This window comes from Coregonus lavaretus, assembly GCF_964263955.1.
Source record: "Coregonus lavaretus genome assembly, chromosome: 40".
Classification (NCBI taxonomy): Eukaryota; Metazoa; Chordata; class Actinopteri; order Salmoniformes; family Salmonidae; genus Coregonus; species Coregonus lavaretus.
The window spans coordinates 3332511-3357031 of NC_140027.1; the positions used below are offsets into that span (position 1 = coordinate 3332511).

Below are 24521 nucleotides of genomic sequence, written 5' to 3' on the forward strand. Positions count from 1 at the left end.
ATTCAAGTTGACTTCCAAGAGGCAGTGCCTACAAGGCCAAACTAGCCTGAAGTTTTTGTTCAAATGTATTTATTAGGATTTTCTAAGAAAGCCACCAGTAACCTGGGGGAAGCATGTCTCCTTTGTTAATTTGGTATTAATGCATTGTATATAGGCTATGTATCAGTTACTACTGCTCATCCATGACTCATCCATATCTCATTCAATATTAAAGAATGCATGTAGAGAATAAAGGGCAGATATATTACTTTAATTTATATAAGGCCATGCAAGTATAAGGTCATTTGAGCCCAGGCAAGTGGGTGTATAATTTGGATCACAGTAAAACATGAAAACATTTTATAACATACAGTACCACACTGTGTCATAGAACTGGCACCATTTAAACTTGTATAAACTTATACAGTGCCATATGCAGTCGTATGTAGTGACAGATTGGCACCACTAGTAAAGAGTTATTGAAATGAGTTGAGCTTGGCTTAATTGCTTGTTGCTGCCATTTTCCTTTGTGATGTCGCTGAGATTGCTTTTCCAGCTTCTTGCTACCCACTAACCTCAAGCAGCTATGATGCCAGGGACGTCAATACAGTTCATGTTGCTCCTCTGGAATTAGAATACACTGTTCATATATTTCCTGTGGTATTTGTTGAGTCCAGGACTAGCCGTAATGTTTGTTTAGGAAACCGGCCCTAAGTGCACTCTGATTATCAGCAATGTCAGAAATGGTCAAGTATGGATGACTCATTGATTGAGTGTGTCTGTCTCATCTCACCCTCCATGCAGCTCTAAAGAGGTCGTTTGAGGTGGAGGATGTGGACACCTCGGCCAACTCCTCGCCAGGCTCCCGCCGGGCGCCCAACAACACCAACCACCGCCCCGTCATGTCCCCCACCAGCATCTACTACCGTGAGCTGGGCGCCAACAACAACAACGGCTCCACCCCCAAGACCATCATGGGAGGGGGTGGCTCCAAGCCTCCTGAACCCATATCCCGGGGACGTACGGAGCTCTCCATCGACATTTCCTCCAAGCAGGTGGATCCAACCAGCCCTGGTTCCCTCCGATTCGGCGCGAAACGACCCGAGGTCTTAGGCCACTCCAAGACGCCCGAGATGGGCCACAAACGGGAGGTGACCTTCGCTAAAACGCCCCAGGATGCAGTGATTCGCAGAGGGGCCCGGACCCCCGAGCCCCCTAGCCACGGCCGGAGGTTTGAGCCCCCCAGTCCGGGGGACGGCCCGGCCACAAGGACCACATCAGGGATCAGCATCACCAAAGCACCCGAGACAATGGGGAATGGAAAGAACAACCAGGAGAACCATGGTCATCATGCACCGGTCCACCACCCACACCACCCCAACCCCCACCACAACACCATCGTCACCACCATCCGCTGCTCTTCGCCCAACCGCACCAAGTCCCCCAACCCTGACAGTAAGTGACCTCTAACCTCTAACAGTACTGCTCTCACCCCCAACCCTAGGTTTCTTCTCCTGAACCCTCTAACTCCTTAGGTTCCACATGTGATCCTGGAATTAGCCACTCTAACAGAGTGAGGTGCTTGAAGCAGCCTTAGAGATACTTGGGTTTGTAGGAAGGCCCCAATTCTCCATTGTCTTCCAATTGGCTCACTGTGAAGTTGCTTTGGAGATGACCAGGATGTACATGAGAGTAAAGCAGCGTTTTGAGGCTTTGGGCCTGGTGTGTGTGAGCTGCTAACCACCGCTCATGGGATCTGGTGTGTATGGTAGTGTGTGTTTTGATCTGGGCTTGAGTTCCCCGTGGCATTGCACAGGCTGCTAAGCCGAGGCTTGGCGTGAGAAAGCAGAGAGGCCCAATGAGGCGTGGAGGCAGTAATGGGCTCACACCACTGATCTGGGGCCTGTTTCTAGGATAAGAAGGCTGGCCTCTCCAACACTGTGGCTGAGTGCCTCCAGTCTGATACAGGCTGACTTGGCGGAGAGATGCCACTCTGTAAAAGTGGTATGAGTAAGCAAAGAGTGCATCGTTGACTGGTCTCAGATCTGTTTGTGCTACATAGCCAACTCAAATTGGTTTTTTGTCATGCCAAACATGATCTGGGACCAGTGAGGCTAGGTATATAGAGAAAGTGTGCAATGGTCCTGTATTCATGTCAGCTTACTGTTTAAAACTATTGGCAATATGCACATAACTCCACAGTACACAGTAGTGTAGGTGTCCACATTTTGGATACACATTTAGTTTTCAAACCTCCAGTGGTGGAGGTACAGAACATTTTACAGAACACATCATCCCCCTCCAGTCGCCCTCCTCTTCTACCTCACAGAGAGACTGGAAGATCCAATCACACACAGAGTGGAGAACTCTGGGTCCCCAGAGTGGGCCTGTAAGAGGAGAGGTCTGTTTGATTAAAGACCGGCCTGGGCCTGTCTGTCAGTACGGCCTGTCCGTCCTGTCCCACTCTGCTCTGTCTGGAGCCCAGAGTCTCAGTCCGCTATCAGTGAATGTACAAGAAATGTTAAGCTGCTTTGTTCTTCAATTCCCTCTCAACTCAGTCCCCTATCATTGAATGTACAATAAATATTCAGGCAATTTGTTCTTCAATTCATGCACTTTTGGTAGACTGTGCGATAACCGCAATATATTGTTTTATTCTCCTACATGTGCAAACCATGAATGTATACATGGATGGAGAGAACCCTGTCTCAAGGCAAACCAGGGTGTTTTAGCAGTCGGCAGCATCTGACACATTTGGGTTCCACTCACTCACTCAATCACTCACTCACTCACTCACTCACTCACTCACTCTTTCCATTGCTTTTCACTCTTTCTTTGTCTATCCCTCTCTTTCCTCACACAACCACTCCTCTTCTTTCCTCCCTGTGCAGATTGAGCGTGTCTCGGCCCCCAGAAGGGGCATCCGACACGAGCCAAGTTAGATTCCTGTAAACTGAGGGATAAAACCCGGAGCCAAATATGACCTAATGTGTCAGCATTTACAGTCTTTAGACTGCATTTAAGCCATGTTTAGAGAGCATTTAGGGAATGTTTAAATAACGTTAAGACAACGTTTTAGACCTTAGACTGAGGGAGCACACAGTATGGGACCAGCTGCAGGGAAACTACAGCTGCTAGACGCATTGATTTGTTTATCAGATGGACAAACACACATGCTGCGTCGCAAATGGCACCCTATTCCCTATATAGTGGAGCTATGGCTATGGTCAAAAGTAGTGCACTATATAGTGAATGGGGTGCCATTTTGGACACAGCCACATGCAGAAAAGCATTCTACTTAGCCTTGGTCGTTCGCTTCCTCAAACTCTAAATCCAAAGTTATCAAATAAATCATGGCTTTCAGTATTTAATAAACCAGTATGTTCCAGTTCCAGTGCTATTAGCAACATTGCCAAGTATTCATGACTTACTTGGTTTTAATTAACTATAATTCTGTAGGCTTTTTTCCTGTTGACACAGACCATTTAGCATTATGTGTTCCTGGATTGGAACAGTATTGGTATAAATGACCATACTTTATCATTCAGTACGAGTTTGTAGGCTATATTCCAATATTAAGAGCTCAGATTTGATGGGACGATAGTGTGTGTGTGTGTGTGTGTGTGTGTGTGTTTTTCCGCTCTGGACCTGGGAGTCTTGTAGCCTGGTTCCTGCTCAGGCCACGGAGGTCTGGGCTAGTTATTTGCCCAGGGGGAGAGGGCCTTATTAGGGCTCTAAATGAAGGGTGACCTGCCTGGAGGGCCTGAGGCCGGGGCCCACCCTGACTGACTGAGTGACTCTGGCCCCTGCTTTGTCCTGCTCCGTCTGCCAATGTGGGGAGATGGCATCAGTGGAGCAGAAACATGAACAACACAGCACTGTAGTGGACTGGTTGTGGGTAGTTTCCATCAGATTTTGTGTCAAGTAGGAGAAAGTGGCTCCGACATAATACATAAGTAGGCCGTAATTAATTTCAATAGGTGACTATGAGTGATAGATGTGATGGTTTCACAAGTGACTTAAAAGAGATATTGATCCTCTTTCAATACAAGATATTGCCTAGATAATGGTGGATATGAAACTATTTTCATTGGCGTACAGATTGTTAACTCAGTGCCTTTTGTGAAGTTTTCCACGTTACCGTCAGCTGTGTTTTTGTGAGTGATAAGCCATTTTCCTGTCCATTCAGTTTTTCAAACGGGTAATGACATCAGAGACACACACTCTGGTTTCCCGGGCTTCCTTCCTTCCGTGTGCTGTCCGTCAGGGCAATTGTTTCCCCTTGTCCTGACCTCGCCGCTCTTCCTCTCTCAGCCTAGGTCATGTGATCTGAGTCGGTGGCACTTCCAGCCAATTGTGTGATCTCACCACAATAGAGTACAATGGAGTACATCTGGATACATTTGTAGTTAGTTGAAGGATCAAAATGTCAGTCTCTGATCTCTGTAGGTGGCTCTAAATATCAACAGGTAACTGATGTTTATAGAACGCAAAATAACCTGTTTCAATATGTTTTACATGTACTGTATAAGGAATTGGAAGACTATTCAATTGAATCAGTGCACTGTTGCTCCCATTCACACGTCTACATTGACCTTTACAGTAGATTGACAGGGTTATGATTTGCCGTGGTTGACTGCCCTTTGACCTCCCTACAACCAGAGGTCCATTATACTGTACATTACTGTTACATTATACTGTAACAATACAGAGAGGAAGGCCCATTGAGATTCAATTTGACCACTGTCCTGGGGGGTGGTTGGTTATACCATAATTTCTGCCAGTTCAAGCCCTCTAACCCAGCATTGAATTTGTTTGTTTAAATTCTCATAGTGTCTCATTGGCCCTGAAATGACATGTTTGGTTGATCAACAGAGTTGCGACGAAGGAGTTTGATTGTCCGTGACACACTCCTCTCACTCTGTTTCCTCTGTACCCCTTCATTCTCCTCTGGTGGCCTGCCTGTGTGTTGTCTGTCCCTGTCCCCTAACCCCTTGTGTCACCATGTGACCTTCTGCAGCGTCACACCAGATGAGGGCCCCACTGTCCCCTCTCTACAGAGAATCCCTCCACATGCACACACACACAGAGAGCCAGAAGGGTAGGGAGATCCCAGGCTGATTAACATGATTAGTAGTGGACCCCCCAGGAGGGAAGTTTAGGGAACAGGGGGGCTGCCATTCCCATCTGGCTAAGTTCACGCTAGTTACAGTCTCTGATGACAACACACACACACTGGGCCTGTACCGTGGAATCGAGGGTAGACATTCCCAAAGTAAGAATCTTTGTACTAATTCCCTAGAATTCCGAAGTACTGTATCCAGTTTCCCCTTCCCCATGTCATTCCATGCTGCGCCACATGTGGAACTAGAATGACCTACAGCGTTATGTGATTAAACCTACTCAAGCTTTAAAAGGGTCTTAGTTGAAGCAGTCTGATTGGTATCTCTAGTAAAGTCGTTGTGATAAAGCAGCTCTTGACAGCAGGGCCTGTGGTGTATTCATTACGGAAACTGTTTACCGTTTAAGAACCAAACAGAAGCAAACAGAGCAAAACTAGAGTTTATATTGGACAAATTCAGGTCCCTCCCTGTTTGCTTCCGTTTAAAAAATGTTTTGCAACAGAATCGGCGTAATGAATATGCCCCTGGTATCCATCATAGTAAGAGACACCTCGCTCGCTTACAAGACGCCGACGAAGATGCCGGCCTCGAGACTAGCTCTTAGGAAACTTTGCAGTATTTAGTTTTTTTATGTATTATATTTTACATTATTAGCTCAGAAAGTGTTTTGCATCATTACATACAGCCGGGAAAAACTATTGGATATCAGAGCGCGGTAACTCACCAGCATTACGACCAGGAATACGACTTTCCCGAAGCAGATCCTTTGTTTGCTCTCCCCAGAGCAACTGAACTGATTCCAGCGGCTGACCCAAAACATCGCCAGCGGAGGAGAGGCATTCGGAGAGGCCTGCTGGTTCGACCTAGGAGGCGCGCACACCACCCGTTGCTTCCAAGTATACTACTTGCTAATGTTCAATCTTTGGTTAACAAGCTCGAAGAACTCCGGGCAAGGATTTCTTTCCAGAGAGACATCAAGGCCTGTAACATACTCTGTTTCACGGAAACATGGCTCTCTTGGGATATTCTGTCGAAATCGGTCCAGCCAGACGGGTTCTCAGTTCATCGCGCAGACAGGAATAAATATCTCTCCGGGAAGCAGAAGGGCGGAGGTGTGTGTTTCATGATTAACGACTCATGGTGTAATTGTAGTTTGTAATTATAGTAACATAGAGGAACTCGAGTCCTTCTGTTCACCCAACCTAGAATATCTCACAATCAAATGCCGACCGTATTATCTCCCAAGATAATTTTCTTCGGTTATAGTCACGGCTGTGTATCTCCCCCCTCAAGCCGATACCACGACGGCCCTCAAATAACTTCACTGGACCTTATGCAAACTGGAAACCACATATCCTGAGGCTGCATTTATTGTAGCCGGGGATTTTAACAAAGCAAATTTGAGGACTAGGCTGCTGAAGTTCTATCAACATATTGACTGTTGTACTCGCGCTGCGAAAATACTCGACCAATGCTATTCAAACTTCCGGGATGGTTATAAGGCCCTCTCCCGCCCTCCTTTCGGCAAATCTGACCACGACTCAATTTAGCTTCTCCCTTTCTATAGGCAGAAACTCAAACAGGAAGTACCCGTGCTAAGGACTATTCAACGCTGGTCTGACCAATCGGAATCCACGCTTCAAGATTGTTTTGATCACGCGGACTGGGATATGTTCCAGGTAGCTTCCGAAAATAATTTAGACATATACACTGAAACGGTGACTGAGTTTATCAGGAAGTATATAGGTGATGTTGTGCCCACTGTGACTATTAAAACCTACCCTAACCAGAAACTGTGGATAGAACCACTGCATTCAACCATGGCAAGGTGACTGGAAATATGGCAGAATACAAACAGTGTAGCTACTCACTCCACAAGGCAATTAAACTGGCAAAACATCAGTATAGAGACAAAGGGGAGTCGCAATTCAACGGCTCAGACATGATACGTATATGGCAGGGTCTACAGACAATCACGGACTACAAAAAGAAAACCAGCCACGTCGCCGACACCGTCGTCTCGCTTCCAGACAAGCTAAACACCTTCTTCGCCCGCTTTGAGGATAACATAGTGCCACTGACGAGGCCCACTACCAAGGACTGTGGCCTCTCCTTCTCCATGGCCGACGTGATTAAGACATTTAAGCGTGTTAACCCCCGCAAGGCTGCCGGCCCAGACGGCATCCCTAGCAGCGTCCTCAGAGCATGCGCAGACCAGCTGGCTGGTGTGTTCATGGACATATTCAATCTCTCCCTTTCCCAGTCTGCTGTTCCCACATGCTTCAAGATGGCCACCATTGTTCCTGTACCCAAGAAAGCAAAGGTAACTGAACAAAATCACTATCGCCCTGTAGCACTCACCTCTGTCATCATGAAGTGCTTTGAGAGACTAGTCAAGGATCATATCACCTCTACCTTACGTGTCACCCTAGACCCACTTAAATTTGCTTACCGCCCCAATAGATCCACAGACGATGCAATTGCCATCACACTGCACACTGCCCTATCACATCTGGACAAGAGGAATACCTATATAAGAATGCTGTTCATTGACTATAGCTCAGCGTTCAACACCATAGTACCCTCCAAGCTCATCATTAAGCTTGAGGCCCTGGGTCTGAACCCCGCCCTGTGCAACTGGGTCCTGGACTTCCTGACGGGCCGCCCCCAGGTGGTGAAGGTAGGAAACAACATCTCCACTTCACTGATCCTCAACACTGGGGCCCCACAAGGGTGCGTGCTCAGCCCCCTTCTGTACTCCCTGTTCACCCATGACTGCGTGGCCAAGCACGCCTCCAACTCAGTCATCAAGTTTGCAGACGACACAACAGTAGTAGTCTTGATTACCAACAATGACGAGACCGCGTACAGGGAGGAGGTGAGGACTCTGGGAGTGTGGTGCCAGGAAAATAACCTCTCACTCAACATCAACAAAACAAAGGAGATGATTGTGGACTTCAGGAAACAGCAGAGGGTGCACCCCCCTATCCACATCGACGGGACCGCAGTGGAGAAGGTGGAAAGCTTCAAGTTCCTTGGCGTACACATCACCGACAAACTGAAATGGTCCACCCACGCAGACAGTGTGGTGAAGAAGGTGCAACAGAGCCTCTTCAACCTCAGGAGGCTGAAGACATTTGGCTTATCACCTAAAACCCTCACAAACTTTTACAGATGCACAATTGAGAGCATCATGTCGGGCTGTATCACCGCCTGGTACGGCAACTGCACCGCCCACAACCGCAGGGCTCTCCAGAGGGTGGTGCGGTCTGTCGAACGCATTACCGGGGGCAAACTACCCGCCCTCCAAGACTCATACAGCACCCGATGTCACAGGAAGGCCAAAAAGATCCTCAAGGACATTAACCACCTGAGCCACTGCCTGTTCAACCCGCTATCATCCAGAAGGTGAGGTCAGTACAGGTGCATCAAAGCTGGGACCGAGAGAATGAAAAACAGCTTCTATCTCAAGGCCATCAGACTGTTAAATAGCCATCACTAGCATATTAGAGGCTGCTGCTGCCTATTGAAATCACTGACCACTTTAAGAAATTGAACACTAGTCACTTTAATAATGTTTACATATCTTGCACTACTCATCTCATATGTATATACTGCATTCTATTCTAGAATATTCTTCTGTATCTTAGTCCATGCCGCTCTGTCATTGCTTGTCCATATATGTATATATTCTTAAATCCCATTCCTTACTTTTTTGTGTGTATTGGGTATATGTTGTGAAATTGTTAGATATTACTGCACTGTCGGAGCTAGAAGCACAAGCATTTCGCTACACCCGCTATAACATCTGCTAAACACGTGTGACAAATAAAATTTGATTTGATTTGAGGTATTCATGAAGTCATTCACCAAGTCATTATGGTACAAAGAGAGAAAGGAGGCCCCACTCATTTTAACCAGGCAGATACTGGAGATTATGCTTATTGGGTGTTCTTAACAGATGTCCACTCTGGAGTCTGGCTTCATATTTGTTTTCAGTTTGTGGACAGGACTAGGTAGGTGTCAACATCTTAGGGGAGAGGGGAGCGCAACAGGGTTTGGGCTGGTGTACATTTTGCTTTTACATAGCTAACAAGCATGGACTTGATGACAAGGGAGGACTATGACACGCATGCACACACACACGCACGTACACACACACAACACCTCAGACAGTGGTCAGGCATCTCACAGTTTAATTGCACTCAGGATGACCTGCTGTGTCATTATCAGAGAGAGAGTAGAGTAGAAGAGGCCTCCTGCTAGAGTATATTATCATGGCTCATCTTAAACAGGTTCCAAACCTCTCAGGGTTAGCGTTAGTGGGCAAGGAAAACTACAGAGTGAGGTCATTAGACTGCAGTGTTGGCCACTCACTTTCAGCTCCCCTGAGGGCTAACAGTGTTAGGTCATAATATAATGTATGTGGGTGCAGAGCTCAGAGAGGCCAGCAGGAGGTGCAGTATGACGAGTGGCGTGTAGGGTTTGGCTTAGGGGAGTTAGCTATGGGACCTGGCTTGCTGAAAATGATTGCATCTTATACAGGACATTGCTGAGGGCATAGACGGTACTTAAAGGTGCATTTTTAAGTACATCTCTTATCCACTCTGTCTTTCTTTCTCACTCCCCACTTTCTCTTCTCTCACTCTCTCACTCACACATTGTTCTGTATCTCACTGAAACTGAATGAATGTGTCTGCTTGTGTTGTGTGGGATTTATCCCTGATGTGATTTTAAGTATTTTGGAGGCTGTGGACACTGACTGGGTCAGTGGAAAACCTGTGTCTGTCTGTTTGTATTGAGGTCTCCCACTGTGGGTGGAGCGGAGCTGAGAGAAGTGGAAACAGGACAGGGTCCCCCAGATAAGGTTTCCGGAAGCTTCTGTTTACTCTGCTCCGCCTGGTGGAAGTCAGGGGTTAAAGAAGGTTCCCATGCAGCACACACACACACACACACACTCCACTAAAGCTACCCCAGTTCCCCTCTCCTCCTATTTCCAGTCTCCCTGAGCCGCTCTCTCCCAGTCCCCATTCTTGTCTTCCTTAGTGAGTTCTCTCAATGCTGGTCAAGCTGGCCTGACACTAGTCATGACCGTACACAATAGGTAGAGCCAGGACTTTTTCCTGACCACTTGACCAGCAGTCAACAACTATCATCACTATCAGTGTCTGGACCCTCTCCTGGCTCTACCACAGTCTTTATCTGGTTTATTCAGTTTTTATCTTCTAGAGGTGTCTGTCTGGTCCTGTCTGGTCCTGCTTATAGACTGCACCCAGCTGCTACGGGCTGACCAGGATGAGCTCTGTATTTCTCAGTTTTGCGAACTGTACAGCTGGTTGACAAAGAGAAGGTCAACTTTGGGTCAGTTCCTCGGCTCTCAACATCCTCTGATAATGATGTTTTCCTCATTCTCTGGCTGTTTGGAATGCTAATGGTGTTTTGCTGTAATTAAACTCTCTCTTTCACCATAACAATACAAGATTCCCAGATATTGACGTCATGTATAGGTGTTTGTCGATGGCAGTGCCTCACAACCAGCAGCTGTTGCTGTGTGGCCAGAGAGATTGTGTGTGTGTGTGTGTGTGTGTGTGTGTGCGCGCGCGCGCGCGCGTGCAGTGTGAGTGGGCACTGGACAGATTGCCATACGTACCACTGTTGTGCCATCTGCTAGGCTGGGCAGTGGGCAGATGGGAGGCAGGCAGGGTGTGTGTGGGGTCAGTATGTGTGTAGGAGACCATTCTGCTGACCACCTCTCTCTGCTGGACCTCTCCTAAGGAGGTACAGTAATAATAGTAATCAGCCACCATAGAAATAGAATTACTAGAACGGGCGTCCCCATTCAAGTCAATGTTCTGTGATTCTATTTCTATCAGCCATGTCACGATCGTCGTAGGAGTGAGTAGACCAAGGCGCAGCGTGTGAAACAAACATGACTTTATTTAATTAAAGTATCAAACAAAACACGACTCGTGAAGTCCACGGTTAACAATACCGACACGGAACAAAAACCCACAACACCCAAGGGAAAACATACAGTTTAAATATGGCTCCCAATCAGAGACAACCAGCCGACAGCTGACACTCGTTGCCTCTGATTGGGAGTCACACAGGCAAACATAGACACAGACAACCTAGAACACCCAAACAAAGAAACAGAACACATCGAATGAACACACCCTGGCTCAACATATAGAGTCCCAGAGCCAGGGTGTGACAGTACCCCCCCCGGACTGCGACCGCGCCTCAACTAAAGCAAAACAGGGGAGGGCTGGGCGGGCATACCTCCTCGGCGGCGGTTCTGCCTCCGGCCTTGACCACCACCCTCCAATGAACCCCCCATAGCGCCCCTGGTCCAGTCTAGCTCCGCTGGCTGGAGCTGACCTGGACGTAGCAGGAGCGGCTAGCTTCAGCTCCGTTGGGGAGCAATAAAGCGGTACCTGATCTGGCACCGATGACCCAGGCACGGGTTGTGCCGGACTGACGACTCGCACCCCTGGCTTGGTGCGAGTGGCAGGAACGAGCCGGGCCGGGCTGGCGACGCGCACCGTAGACTTGGTGCGAGTGGCAGGAACAGGCCGGACCGGGCTGGCGACGCGCACCGTAGACTTGGTGCGTGGAGCAGGGACAGGCCGGGCCGGGCTGGCGACGCACCCCGTAGGCTTGGTGCGTGGAGCAGGGACAGGCCGGGCAGGGCTGGCGACGCACACCGTAGGCTTGGTGCGTGGAGCAGGGACAGGCCGGACAGGGCTGGCGACGCACACCGTAGGCTTGGTGCGTGGAGCAGGGACAGGCCGGGCAGGGCTGGCGACGCACACCGTAGGTTTGGTGCGTGGAGCAGGAACAGGCCGGGCTGGGCTGGCGACGCACACCGTAGGCTTGGTGCGTGGAGCAGGGACAGGCCGGGCTGGGCTGTCGACGCACACCGTAGGCTTGGTGCGTGGAGCAGGAACAGGCCGGGAAGGGCTGGCGACGCACACCGTAGGTTTGGTGCGTGGAGCAGGAACAGGCCGGGCAGGGCTGGCGACGCACACCGTAGGCTTGGTGCGTGGAGCAGGAACAGGCCGGGCAGGGCTGGCGACGCACACCGTAGGTTTGGTGCGTGGAGCAGGGACAGGCCGGGCTGGGCTGTCGACGCACACCGTAGGCTTGGTGCGTGGAGCAGGAACAGGCCGGGCAGGGCTGGCGACGCACACCGTAGGTTTGGTGCGTGGAGCAGGGACTGGCCGGACAGGGCTGGCGACGCACACCGTAGGCTTGGTGCGTGGAGCAGGGACAGGCCGGACAGGGCTGGCGACGCACACCGTAGGCTTGGTGCGTGGAGCAGGGACAGGCCGGGCTGGGCTGTCGACGCACACCGTAGGCTTGGTGCGTGGAGCAGGAACAGGCCGGGCTGGGCTGTCGACGCACACCGTAGGCTTGTTGCGTGGAGCAGGAACAGGCCGGACCGTACTGGGAACACACACCACTGGCTTTAAACGGGGATCAGGAACGGGCCGGACCGGACTGGCAATACACCTCAGTACCTCTCGCCGTGCCTCTACAACTTCCTTCCCTCCTCTCGCCAATGGCTCCCGTAACCCGGTGGCCTTCTCTCCTCGTCTCCCATTACGCCCTGTGGCAGCCTCCTGCTTCCCAGTCGCCCATGCCGTGTGCCCCTCCCTAAAAAATTATTGGGGGTGCCTCTCGTCCTTCCGACGATGGCACTGCTGATGCCGCTGCTCCTCTCCTGCCTGGGTCTCCCCCTTCATAGCCCTCCGGTACCGGACGGCCTCCTCCTCGGTAATCTGCCCCCAACCGAGGAGGACATCCACCAGCGTCACCTCCTGCGTGTGTTCCTGGACACGCTGCTTGGTCGTTGTATGGTGGGTTTTTCTGTCACGATCGTCGTAGGAGTGAGTAGACCAAGGCGCAGCGTGTGAAACAAACATGACTTTATTTAATTAAAGTATCAAACAAAACACGACTCGTGAAGTCCACGGTTAACAATACCGACACGGAACAAAAACCCACAACACCCAAGGGAAAACATACAGTTTAAATATGGCTCCCAATCAGAGACAACCAGCCGACAGCTGACACTCGTTGCCTCTGATTGGGAGTCACACAGGCAAACATAGACACAGACAACCTAGAACACCCAAACAAAGAAACAGAACACATCGAATGAACACACCCTGGCTCAACATATAGAGTCCCAGAGCCAGGGTGTGACAAGCCACTAGTCCATTGGGTGGTGGTGTGGATGGTGGAGACACTGTACTGCAGGGGGTTATTGATCATTAGCTTTTCAATAGAAGAGGAAACCAGTTACTTTTTATGATCAATTGTTTATTAATCTTCAATTATATATATTTTGTAAATAACACGAAGAAATTAATCCATGTTAATTAAATGTCTCACTGACAGATCTTATCGATTTGGTCATATAGCCACTTCCCATGTTTACTTGATTTGATTTGATCTGTCATTCAATACATTTCCTCCGGACATAATTCAAGTACTGTAGGGTCTTTGACACAAAATGGTGTCAGTTGCACAGGCTGGTGCCCCATGCTGATAATAGCTGAGGCAACAACTTCCTTGCTGATGCTCACTTTACATTGAAGTGAATGAGACCACTCCATGATGAAGTCATCATTTCACCCATTGACACATGGTACAGTGCCTCGAGGTGTGTTTGACAGGGGTAATATTATGACTAGACTTAAACCCTAATCCCCTCTGAACAGCCCTAGATCAAACAACACTGGATTAGCCTTACACACACATACACATACACACACACACACACACACACAGTGCTTACTTGCCTGACTGGCTTCTCACCTCCATGGTGAACAGCTAGTCCTTTATTGCCTAAACACAGCTAACACCGCTACATTGGGAGTCATTATCCTGTGGAAGTAGCTAGCTTTGTCAATTTAGCTAAAATAGCTTGGCTCAGAGGAACTCTGGGTGAACTTTCACCTTTACGATGTGTAGAGCGTTGTACTCAGTGATGGGACGTAGGGGAGAGAAGACATGGAGGAGAGTAGGAGATGGAACAAGGAAGAGCAGCTGAAGATTTAGGGGAAAGGGCAACATTACTGCCTCTGATAGTATGCAGTGTTGGTTAACTACGTGAAGTCATTGCATTGTAGACAAAATGTAGAGGCTGCTTTGAGTACAGTAGTACACGTCTACAATTAGTCGTATTCTCCCTTTCTAGACTGTACTGACATGTCTTTTAGAAAGAGGATACACCATCATTTAAATCATCAAACTTACAGTAAATCTATCATTGGAAAAACCATTGACAACTTGTCATGTTATGACTAGATCTTTTAGTCTTCATTTAGTCGAACACTGATAAACTCTCTCTCTGTCTCTCCCAGTACAGCACATGGCAAGGTTTCTATTATGGATAATTATCATCATAACTATGGGAGGTTTTCTGGAACCACCGCACAGAGAGAAAGTAGGTAATCACAGAGTCCCGTCTTCCTCTCTTACTTCTTCTCCATTCCAAGCTGAGTCATCCGACTCCCCCTAGCATTCCAGCTGGAATTAGGGGCAGGGATTCCCCCGGAAGGCCGATGTGATCCGTGGAGCTCTGTTTATTGTTCAGTCTTGAGGCTCCGGGTTAGGAACGTCGAGTTGGGAACGTCGGGAAGAGGGAGAGTTACAGAAACTGTGCATTAGATCCCAAGCGCTCCCAGGCACTCCCAGCTGTCACACTGAAGAGTTTAGGTTTGGGAAGCAGTTGGGAATTTTATTTTTTTACTTCCACGTCAGAATAGTCTGTACTGTGGTGATTCGACTGGGACTGCGATTGGAAGACATGGCTGCATGTGGTGCAGAGATGCACATTAACCCTGAGATGGAGGTCCTCTGTGAGTATGGCTGTTGGTCTGCACCCAAATGGCACACTATTCCCTCTATAGTGCACTACTTTTGACCAGGGTCCATAGGGATCTGGTCAAAAGTAGTGCACTATGTAGGGAATAGGGTGTCATTTGGGGTGAAGGAAGGTGTGACTGAGACAACTGGTTTCTATTAAGGCCAATCAGGGCTACATGATGTTTAACTCTACTTTAGACGCTGAGGAAGTGGAAAGGCATTCAGGGACTTCCCAAGATGCTTTTTAAAGTTCCTCTTCTCCCCCTAAAACCTGCATTGTTTTCTCTCTCCCTGAAGTCTTGTTTTATCGTCTGTGCTGTTTTGTGCTACTCTTGTATGTTGCATTAAGGCTCCATGTCCACAGTTAAGTTATGTATCACTAAGAATGTCCTTGATTCGATAGTGGAGTTGAATAGTTTGTGCATATATACAGTATGTGTTATGTCTGAGTCTGCATACTTCTAATGTGGGTTTGATTAAATCCTTATACATGCTAGCCTTTCAGTATAGCAGACTCAACAGATCTCTCTCTCGCTCGCTATCTATCTATCTATCTCTGGGAGTTATTAGGCTCTGTTAGGTAACACAGCTGGGAAGTGTCTTAACACTGTAAAACTGAGGGGAAACAATCCACTAGATAAACACCTTGGCTAAAACAAACCTCCGACCACAAATTCCGATAGTTTATTTACTTTGCGGCCGCTGTTCAAACAACAGGCGCACGGGCCCTTCAAGAGAGAGTATGTGTGTGTGTATATACCTCAAGAGTACAGAAAAGTGGGGATGAAAGCAAACAAGGCCAGGGTTACGGTAACCTTGAAGAGCAACATACAAGCTGAGGTCTGAGATGTGTCAGGAGCAGAGTTGGAGGGATCGTGTAGCGTTGCTGGAGTGCAGCACAGTTCCTGAGGGAGTAGTACAGTGTGTATATGGAGGAGGATTAGAAATGGACTGCATGAACTTAATGTCTTCAGGGTGGAGAGAGAAGAACAAGTAGGCCTAGGGAGTTTCCAGACCATGTGACTAGGGTCAGATTTTATCCTGCTGTGGTCACACAGTCAGGAATAAGTCTGTCCCTAAAATGAACTCTAAACTGGCCTTTTTCTGTCAATACCATGTCTCCTATGTGTGCCATGAGATGATGGGTTCATCTCAATAGTGTTAAGGGGCTACCTCTCTCTGTCTGCTTTCCTTCACCTGCACTGATCTAACCCTAGTGTGAATTTGCTATCACTTATCTGGTTCCCTCAGATGAGTGTGGACGAAGAGAAGGAGACGAGGAGAGGAAGCCACTTTGGACTAGAGAGATGCACCCAGGCCTTAGATGTTTTCATCTGGTTGCATGCGTCCTCACATGCTGTCTCCATCTGCACCACAGGGGAGCAGAGCAGCCTTGGCTACAGCTCAACAGGAAGTCGCTTGTCTTCTCTCCTTCCCTGATACCAGATGTTCTCTTCCTCTGTCCTTCTTCATCCCTTCTTCCATCTCTCTGGGTGGGAGGCTGTATGTCTGTGTGAGTCACTCTCTGCTGAGTCATTGAGGTGACTTGGCTAATCAACTCCATGTGTTCTAATCACTGTGTGGGCCTCCTCCAATCAGACCTGACCTCTAGTCCAATCAGAGAGCTCCCCTCTGGGGTTGAGCCTGCATGGGTCTCCGGTTGCCTGTTCGGCCCACACAGTTTGATGTGATTATACGAAGCTGGCCTCAAAATGGCCTCCAGAAGTGGGGTAAATGACAACACAAACAGAATGACAAACAAACAAAGCTCTGGAGAGACGTTCAGCCAACAGAGCAACAGCTGCCAAAGAGCTGGGTCATTTAATAATTCCAATGTTTGTTTGCAACTGCAAAACAAGGAAGTGGCTCTAGGGTGTCATCTCGTTATCATGGCATATAATCAAGATAAGGAAGGAAGTCTGAATGTGATTTCTCACCCACAGAGCTTCTCTTTGCCAAAAAGGTATTCTGAGGTCTATTAGCTAAATGGCTGAAAGGCTGGACTCGGACAAGTTGCTATGGTTATGAGCGTACAGTAGTAAACAGAGGATGCCTGTTCTAGGACTATTTCTATGGGCCAGCGACTTAGTTATTTTGAGATGAGTTGGAGCACTGAAATAGACTCAGTCAATGAGCAAAGCTTGAGTTCCAATATGAATTTGCTTTTCCACAGGATTAACTGAATGTATGGCGGTCATTGATTCGGTCACATGTGATCTCTGGGTTCTCACAAGACAAAGGAGACCAACAAACAAACGACTTTTGTGTTGCAGTGTTGAGATTCTTCAAATAGCCCCCCTTTGCCTTGATGACAGCTTTGCACACTCTTGGCATTCTCTCAACCAGCTTCACCTGGAATGCTTTTCCAACAGTCTTGAAGGAGTTCCCACATATGCTGACCACTTGTTAGCTGCTTTTCCTTCACTCTGCCGTCCAACTCATCCCAAACCATCTCAATTGGGTTGAGGTTGGGGGATTGTGGAGGCCAGGTAATCTGATGCAGCACTCCATCACTCTCCTTCTTGGTCAAATAGCCCTTACACAGCCTGGAGGTGTGTTGGGTCATTGTCCTGTTGAAAAACTAATGATAGTCCCACTAAGCGCAAACCAGATGGGATGGTGTATCGCTGCAGAATGCTGTGGTAGCCATGCTGGTTAAGTGTGCCTTGAATTCTAAATAAATCACAGACAGTGTCACCAGCAAAGCACCATAACACCTCCTCCTCCATGCTTTACGGAGGGAACTACACATGCAGAGATCATCCATTCACCCACACCGTGTCTCACAAAGACACGGCGGTTGGAACCAAAAATCTCCAATTTGGACTCCAGACCAAAGGACAAATTTCCACCGGTCTTATGTCCATTGCTCGTGTTTCTTGGCCCAAGCAGGTGTCTTCTTCTTATTGGTGTCCTTTAGTAGTGGTTTCTTTGCAGCAATTCGACCATGAAGGCCTGATTCACACAGTCCCCTCTGAACAGTTGATGTTGAGATGTGTCTGTGACTTGACCTCTGTGAAGCATTTATTTGGGCTGCAATTTCTGAGGCTGGTAACTCTAATGAACTTATCCTCTGCAGCAGAGGTGACTCTCGGTCTTCCATTCCTGTGGCGGTCCTCATGAGAGCCAGTTTCATCATAGCGCTTGATGGTTTTTGCGACTGCACTTGAAGAAACTTTCAAAGTTCTTGACATTTTCCGTACTGACTGACCTTCATGTCTTAAAGTAATGATGGACTGTTGTTTCTCTTTGCTTATTTGAGCTGTTCTTGCCATAATATGGACTTGTTCTTTTACCAAATAGGGCTGTCTTCTGTATACCCCCCCTATGATGTCACAACACAACTTGATTGGCTCAAACGCATTATGAAGGAAATAAATTCCACAAATTACCTTTTAAGAAGGCACACCAGTTAATTGAAATGCATTCCAGGTGACTACCCCATGAAGCTGGTTGAGAGAATGCTAAGAGTGGGCAAAGCTGTCATCAAGGCAAAGGGTGGCTATTTGAAGAATCTCAAAAATACAATCTATTTTGATTTGTTTAACACTTTTTTGGTTACTACATGATTCCATATGTGTTATTTCATAGTTTTGATGTCTTCACTATTATTCTACAATGTAAAAATAAAGAAAAACCCTTGAATGAGTTGGTGTGTCCAAAACTTTTGACTGGTACTGTATATATTTTTTGTAGAATAAACAGACACACTACTATTGTATTCCTAATAGAGCCTCAACCGAAGAGCATGCATGTGATGATCTGTATTAGTTCAGTAGAAGACGGACTGCTCTCTCATATCTATCTCTCACTGAGACCGGATGCCTATAGGGCCAGGTGCACAAACCATGTGGTCCAATACATACACAAACCACCGAAACCATGACAGGAAGGAAGTGTTTGTGCTGAATATGAGAACATATTGGGCCTCTCATCAGCTTGCAAATGTGGAAAAAAGCTTGCTAGTTAAGTGCAGTACAGAGATTTTTCTCTTTCCATCTTTCCACCCGCTTGTGATAAAACTAATTATCTCTTAATTCCAGTAATCGGATAAGAAGGAAGCGTGTTGTTTCAGCATTGAAGGGATTGTGTCTTTCATAGTGTGTGAATGCAGATTTATGATGGACACAATTCCATAGATATTGCATGGATAGTCCTACGCAACAAGTGAATGTAGCTATGAAACCAAAAGAAAATACCATACTGATGTCTTTCACAGTGTATGTAGACATAAGATAAAGACATACAGTGAGGGAAAAAAGTATTTGATCCCCTGCTGATTTTGTAAGTTTGCCCACTGACAAATAAATGATCAGTCTATCATTTTAATGGTATGTTTATTTGAGCAGTGAGAGACAGAATAACAACAAAAAAATCCAGAAAAACGAATGTCAAAAATGTTATAGATTGATTTGCATTGTAATGAGGGAAATAAGTATTTGACCCCTCTGCAAAACATGACTTAGTACTTGGTGGCAAAACCCTTGTTGGCAATCACAGAGGTCAGACGTTTCTTGTAGTTGGCCACCAGGTTTGCACACATCTCAGGAGGGATTTTGTCCCACTCCTCTTTGCAGATCTTCTCCAAGTCGTTAAGGTTTCGAGCCTGACGTTTGGCAACTCGAACCTTCAGCTCCCTCCACAGATTTTCTATGGGATTAAGGTCTGGAGACTGGCTAGGCCACTCCAGGACCTTAATGTGCTTCTTCTTGAGCCACTCCTTTGTTGCCTTGGCCGTGTGTTTTGAGTCATTGTCATGCTGGAATACCCATCCACGACCCATTTTCAATGCCCTGACTGAGGGAAGGAGGTTCTCACCCAAGATTTGACGGTACATGGCCCCGTCCATCGTCCCTTTGATGCGGTGAAGTTGTCCTGTCCCCTTAGCAGAAAAACACCCCCAAAGCATAATGTTTCCACCTCCATGTTTGACAGTGGGGATGGTGTTCTTGAGGTCATAGGCAGCATTCCTCCTCCTCCAAACACGGCGAGTTGAGTTGATGCCAAAGAGCTCGATTTTGGTCTCATCTGACCACAACACTTTCACCCAGTTCTCTTCTGAATTATTCAGATGTTCATTGGCAAACTTCAGATGGGCATGTATACGTGCTTTCTTGAGCAGGGGGACCTTGCGGGCGCTGCAGGATTTCAGTCCTTCACGGCGTAGTGTGTTAGCAATTGTTTTCTTGGTGACTATGGTCCCAGCTGCCTTGAGATCATTGACAAGATATTCCCGTGTAGTTCTGGGCTGATTCCTCACCGTTCTCATGATCATTGCAACTCCACAAGGTGGGATCTTGCATGGAGCCCCAGGCCGAGGGAGATTGACAGTTATTTTGTGTTTCTTCCATTTGCGAATAATCGCACCAACTGTTGTCACCTTCTCACCAAGCTGCTATGCGATGGTCTTGTAGCCCATTCCAGCCTTGTGTAGGTCTACAATTTTGTCCCTGACATCCTTGGAGAGCTCTTTGGTCTTGGCCATGGTGGAGAGTTTGGAATCTGATTGATTGATTGCTTCTGTGGACAGGTGTCCCTTTAAGAGTGTGCTTCTAATCTCAGCCCGTTACCTGTATAAAAGACACCTGGGAGCCAGAAATCTTTCTGATTGAGAGGGGGTAAAATACTTATTTCCCTCATTAAAATGCAAATCAATTTATAACATTTTTGACATGCGTTTTTCTGGATTTTTTTGTTGTTATTCTGTCTCCCACTGTTCAAATAAACCTAACATTAAAATTATAGACTGATCATGTCTTTGTCAGTGGGCAAACGTACAAAATCAGCAGGGGATCAAATACTTTTTCCCTCACTGTAGCTCCACAGATATTGCATGCAACAAGTGAACGTATGAGACCAAAAAAGAATCACACATTGTACTCTTATTCAATTAATAATGTTTGAATTACAGTCTACAGAGCTGTTTCCCATAGAATGTTTCATGCTGAGTCTGATGACTCTATGGGATGGTATTCATTCGTTATCTGGGACATATTCCTTTAGTCATGGGGCTGTATGAGGCAGGCATTAATGTGATGGAGACTCATTGTAGCCCCGGAGGAGAAAGAGACAGGATGAGAGATGACCCAGTGTCCTCCTCACAGTACATACACAGTACATCATGAACACTGTGCGCGCACACACACACAGACATACAGGGAGAGACACACGGCACTGAGCATTGGGAGGGAAAGGGACAGATGGACATAAACACACATACTCACTCTTTCACTGAATACACATTTGTTCAATTTCTTTCTCCATTTTAAGCACATGCATACTGTCACAGAGAAATGTTCTCTCCAATCTTTCCGTTTCCACCTCTTACACTAAACACACATTACATTTTTCTGTCAAACACATACACCCCTTTCTCTCCATTCCTCATACATATGCACTCTTAAAACACACTCCTTTCCTCCTATTTCCAACTGCCCCCCCCCCTGCACACACATACACACACACTCACTCACTCTCCCTGTGTCCAGCACATTCACAATGCTCTCCATTCAACTCTCCCTGAATGAGGGGTGTGCAATGCATGCTGCTGGCCTGCTGGGGTGTGGAGTGGTGGGTCATGTGACCAGGCTGTGGGGGCGGGGCCTGGGAGCAGCAGCAGAGATCTGGGTGGTTGTGAGGAAAGAGAGAAAGAGAAAGGCTTGGGTGAGTGTCTCTTGTTTTCTGTTCATTCATAACATGCTACTTGTTTCTCTGATTGTGTGGGATTTCCTTTTGTAGAGAGGCTGTGGAAGAGTGATAGAAAGGGAAAGAGGGGGATGAGGGAAAGAGAGGGATGACGGGGTTGTTCAATGTTTGTGTCAAAGTTAGTTTGCCAGGTGTCCTGTCTGGACAGGGTTTTGGAGCTGAAGCGTGTAGTGTGTGTGAGCTGTATTTGTCAGGGCTTGGAACAGTGTAATAATAATATGCAGACCAGAACTTGCAGTGGTGTTTTTTTTTGCAGTGGTGTCTCTTGTTCCATTGTGCTTTCCGGGAGAGTTCGGGGGGTTACTGTTACCCCTCTCTCTCTCTCTCTCTCTCCTCTGTCTTCTCCCCCTTGTCTCTTTCCTTTGTGTGCTCGGTTCCATTCAGCTTGAATAATCAATCTGTTAAAATGGATGGGGGGAGTATTTATTGACCAATCATGTTAGTCCTAGTCGCTCCCTGTGTCTCGTGTTTTAAGGTCCCTGGTATGTGTCTCTTATTTTTTTCACTTCCTCTTTTTTTATTTAATTTCTCCCATCAGGGATCGTTCTAGCTTGACTTTGATCCATTGCAGTGGATTAGTAAGTAAGATGTAGAGGCCAACTTTTCAACATGATTTAATTTTGGCAACCCCATGCTTCTGCTCTCTGGTGGATTGCTGTAGCATGTTCAAGGTGAGTTGAAGCGTCAGGCCACATTTTCTGCATGAGACTTTCTTCAATGGAAGATCGGACCATTCCTTACAACCCACCCCCAGCCCCTCCTCTTCCTCCTGCTTCACTTGCCTCCCAAGAAAGAAAGAACCACGCTTGTGCTCCATCTTATGTGACTGATTATGTTCGGTTCCCTGTTTCTGCTGTTGAAATATCAGCCATATTGCTTCTATTTGCAGTAGTTCCAGTTTTTGGTCACATGACCTCAATTTTACCCAGCATTCAACAGGTTGTATTGACACAATCCACCAATAGACAACTATCATTGAAGAAAGTAGAACAATAAGCAGCAGTGTAACGTTCTGCTCCAGTTGTTGTCGTCAAACCATAGTACACGTCAGAGATATTCTAGATGTCCTTGCCTTGGGGTGTTAGCCACACCGTATCCCTATATGGCCAAGGAGGGATACTGTTAGCTTAACTGCGTGCAGTTAACGTGTGTGTGTGTGTGTGTGTGTGTGTGTGCGCGCGCATAACAGCTATGCAGCAAAGACAAGAAAACTGGTCTCAGCACCAGTGTAACAGATGTGATCGTACTTTGCAACTGCCCAGCCAGCGGTCCCAGTTGATTGGTGTTTATTCTGACGATAGACACAAGGAAGCGCGTTAAATATGCAAGACAACTGTATGTTGATGGCTGTAGACTAGTGATTCGTCGCTTGCATGTCAATATCAGACTGGGTATTTTGTGATCAAACATCATAACAATGACAAAAACAGTACAAAATACAATCAATTTAAGTACCTGACGATAGACACAAGGAAGCACATTAGATGTGCAGGACACAGTATGTTGATGGCTGTAGATTCATGATTCATCTGTTAGCATGGAAATAACTGTGAATTAGCAGGGGCTAATCTCGAGCTAGCTAACTCACTCATACAGCAATAACATACAAAAGCACATCCCAGACTTCTGGCCAATATCTAACAGGTACCGTACACATATACACTGAGTATACAACACATTAGGAACACCTTCCTACTATTGAGTTGCACCCCCTTTTGCCATCAGAACGGCCTCAATTCATCAGGGGCATGGACTCTACAAAGTGTCGAAAGCGTTTCACAAGGATTCTGGCCAATGTTGACTCCAATGCTTCCCACAGTTGGCAAGTTGGCTGAATGTCCTTTGGGTGGTGGACCATTCTTGATACACATGGGAAACTGTTGAGTGTGAGAAACCCAGCAGCGTTGCAGTTCTTGACACAAACCGGTGCTACCATACCCCATTCAAAGGCACTTAAAAAAATGTCTTTCCTATTCACCCTCTGAATGGCAGACATACACAATCCATGTCTCAAGGCATACAAATCTATGCTGATTTAATGTGGATTTAACAAGTGACATCAATAAGGGGTCATAGCTTTCACCTGTATTCACCTGGTCAGTCCATGTCATGGAAACAGCAGGTGTTCTTAATGTTTTGTATACTCAGTGTATATACACATCAGGACATGTACATAGTGAACTCGTACACATTGTAAATATGAAAATAAAACAGTATTTCAGAACGTGACCTACCGCTTGCGTGTCAATATCAGACTGGGAAGAATTTACGTTCGCGATCTCCCTCTGACCAATGTCATAACACGTTATTGAAATGTAAATGTCGTAGCCGCCGGCGCACAATTGGCCCAGCGTCGTTCAGGGTAGGGGAGGGAATGGCCGGCAGGGATGTAGCTCAGTTGGTAGAGCATGGCGTTTGCAACGCCAGGGTTGTGGGTTCGATTCCCACGGGGGGCCAGTATGAAAAAAATTAAAATAAAGTATGCACTCACTAACTGTAAGTCGCTCTGGATAAAAGCGTCTATTAAATGACTAAAATGTAAAATGTAAATTCAACCAACCAATAGAAATACATAAACATCGAATAGATATTTCTGCAGTGTCAAGTGGAAACATAACCAACCCTGTTACACGTGTTTAGTCCATCATTCATTATTTAAACACTGCTTTAGAGTAGGAGACACTGACATAATAAAAAAGTAATTAAGCTCTAATGTGTTTACAGGTTCTAGGCTAGCCGCTACGGTTATTAGCGATCAACACAATAAACCAACAGTTAATTAGCTACATTAGCCCACAAGGGAGTAGTTGCATTGTGATTACAGTAGAACTGTTC

General features: G+C 46.9%; 1 protein-coding gene across 3 annotated transcripts in view; it reads left to right on the forward strand.

Moving 5' to 3' along the window:
- The window catches only part of LOC311113668 (septin-9-like), an 87392-nt gene that overhangs the window by 39421 nt on the left and 23450 nt on the right, over positions 1-24521 (forward strand). For 2 of the 3 annotated variants that reach the window (XM_084156948.1, XM_084156947.1), the window contains exon 2: positions 784-1434. In XM_084156948.1, the coding sequence (XP_084013074.1) occupies positions 784-1434 (651 nt within the window). Of the gene's footprint in view, positions 1-783; positions 1435-14741; positions 14975-24521 lie in introns of those variants that run through there. The other variant, XM_084156949.1, reaches the window with a different exon arrangement.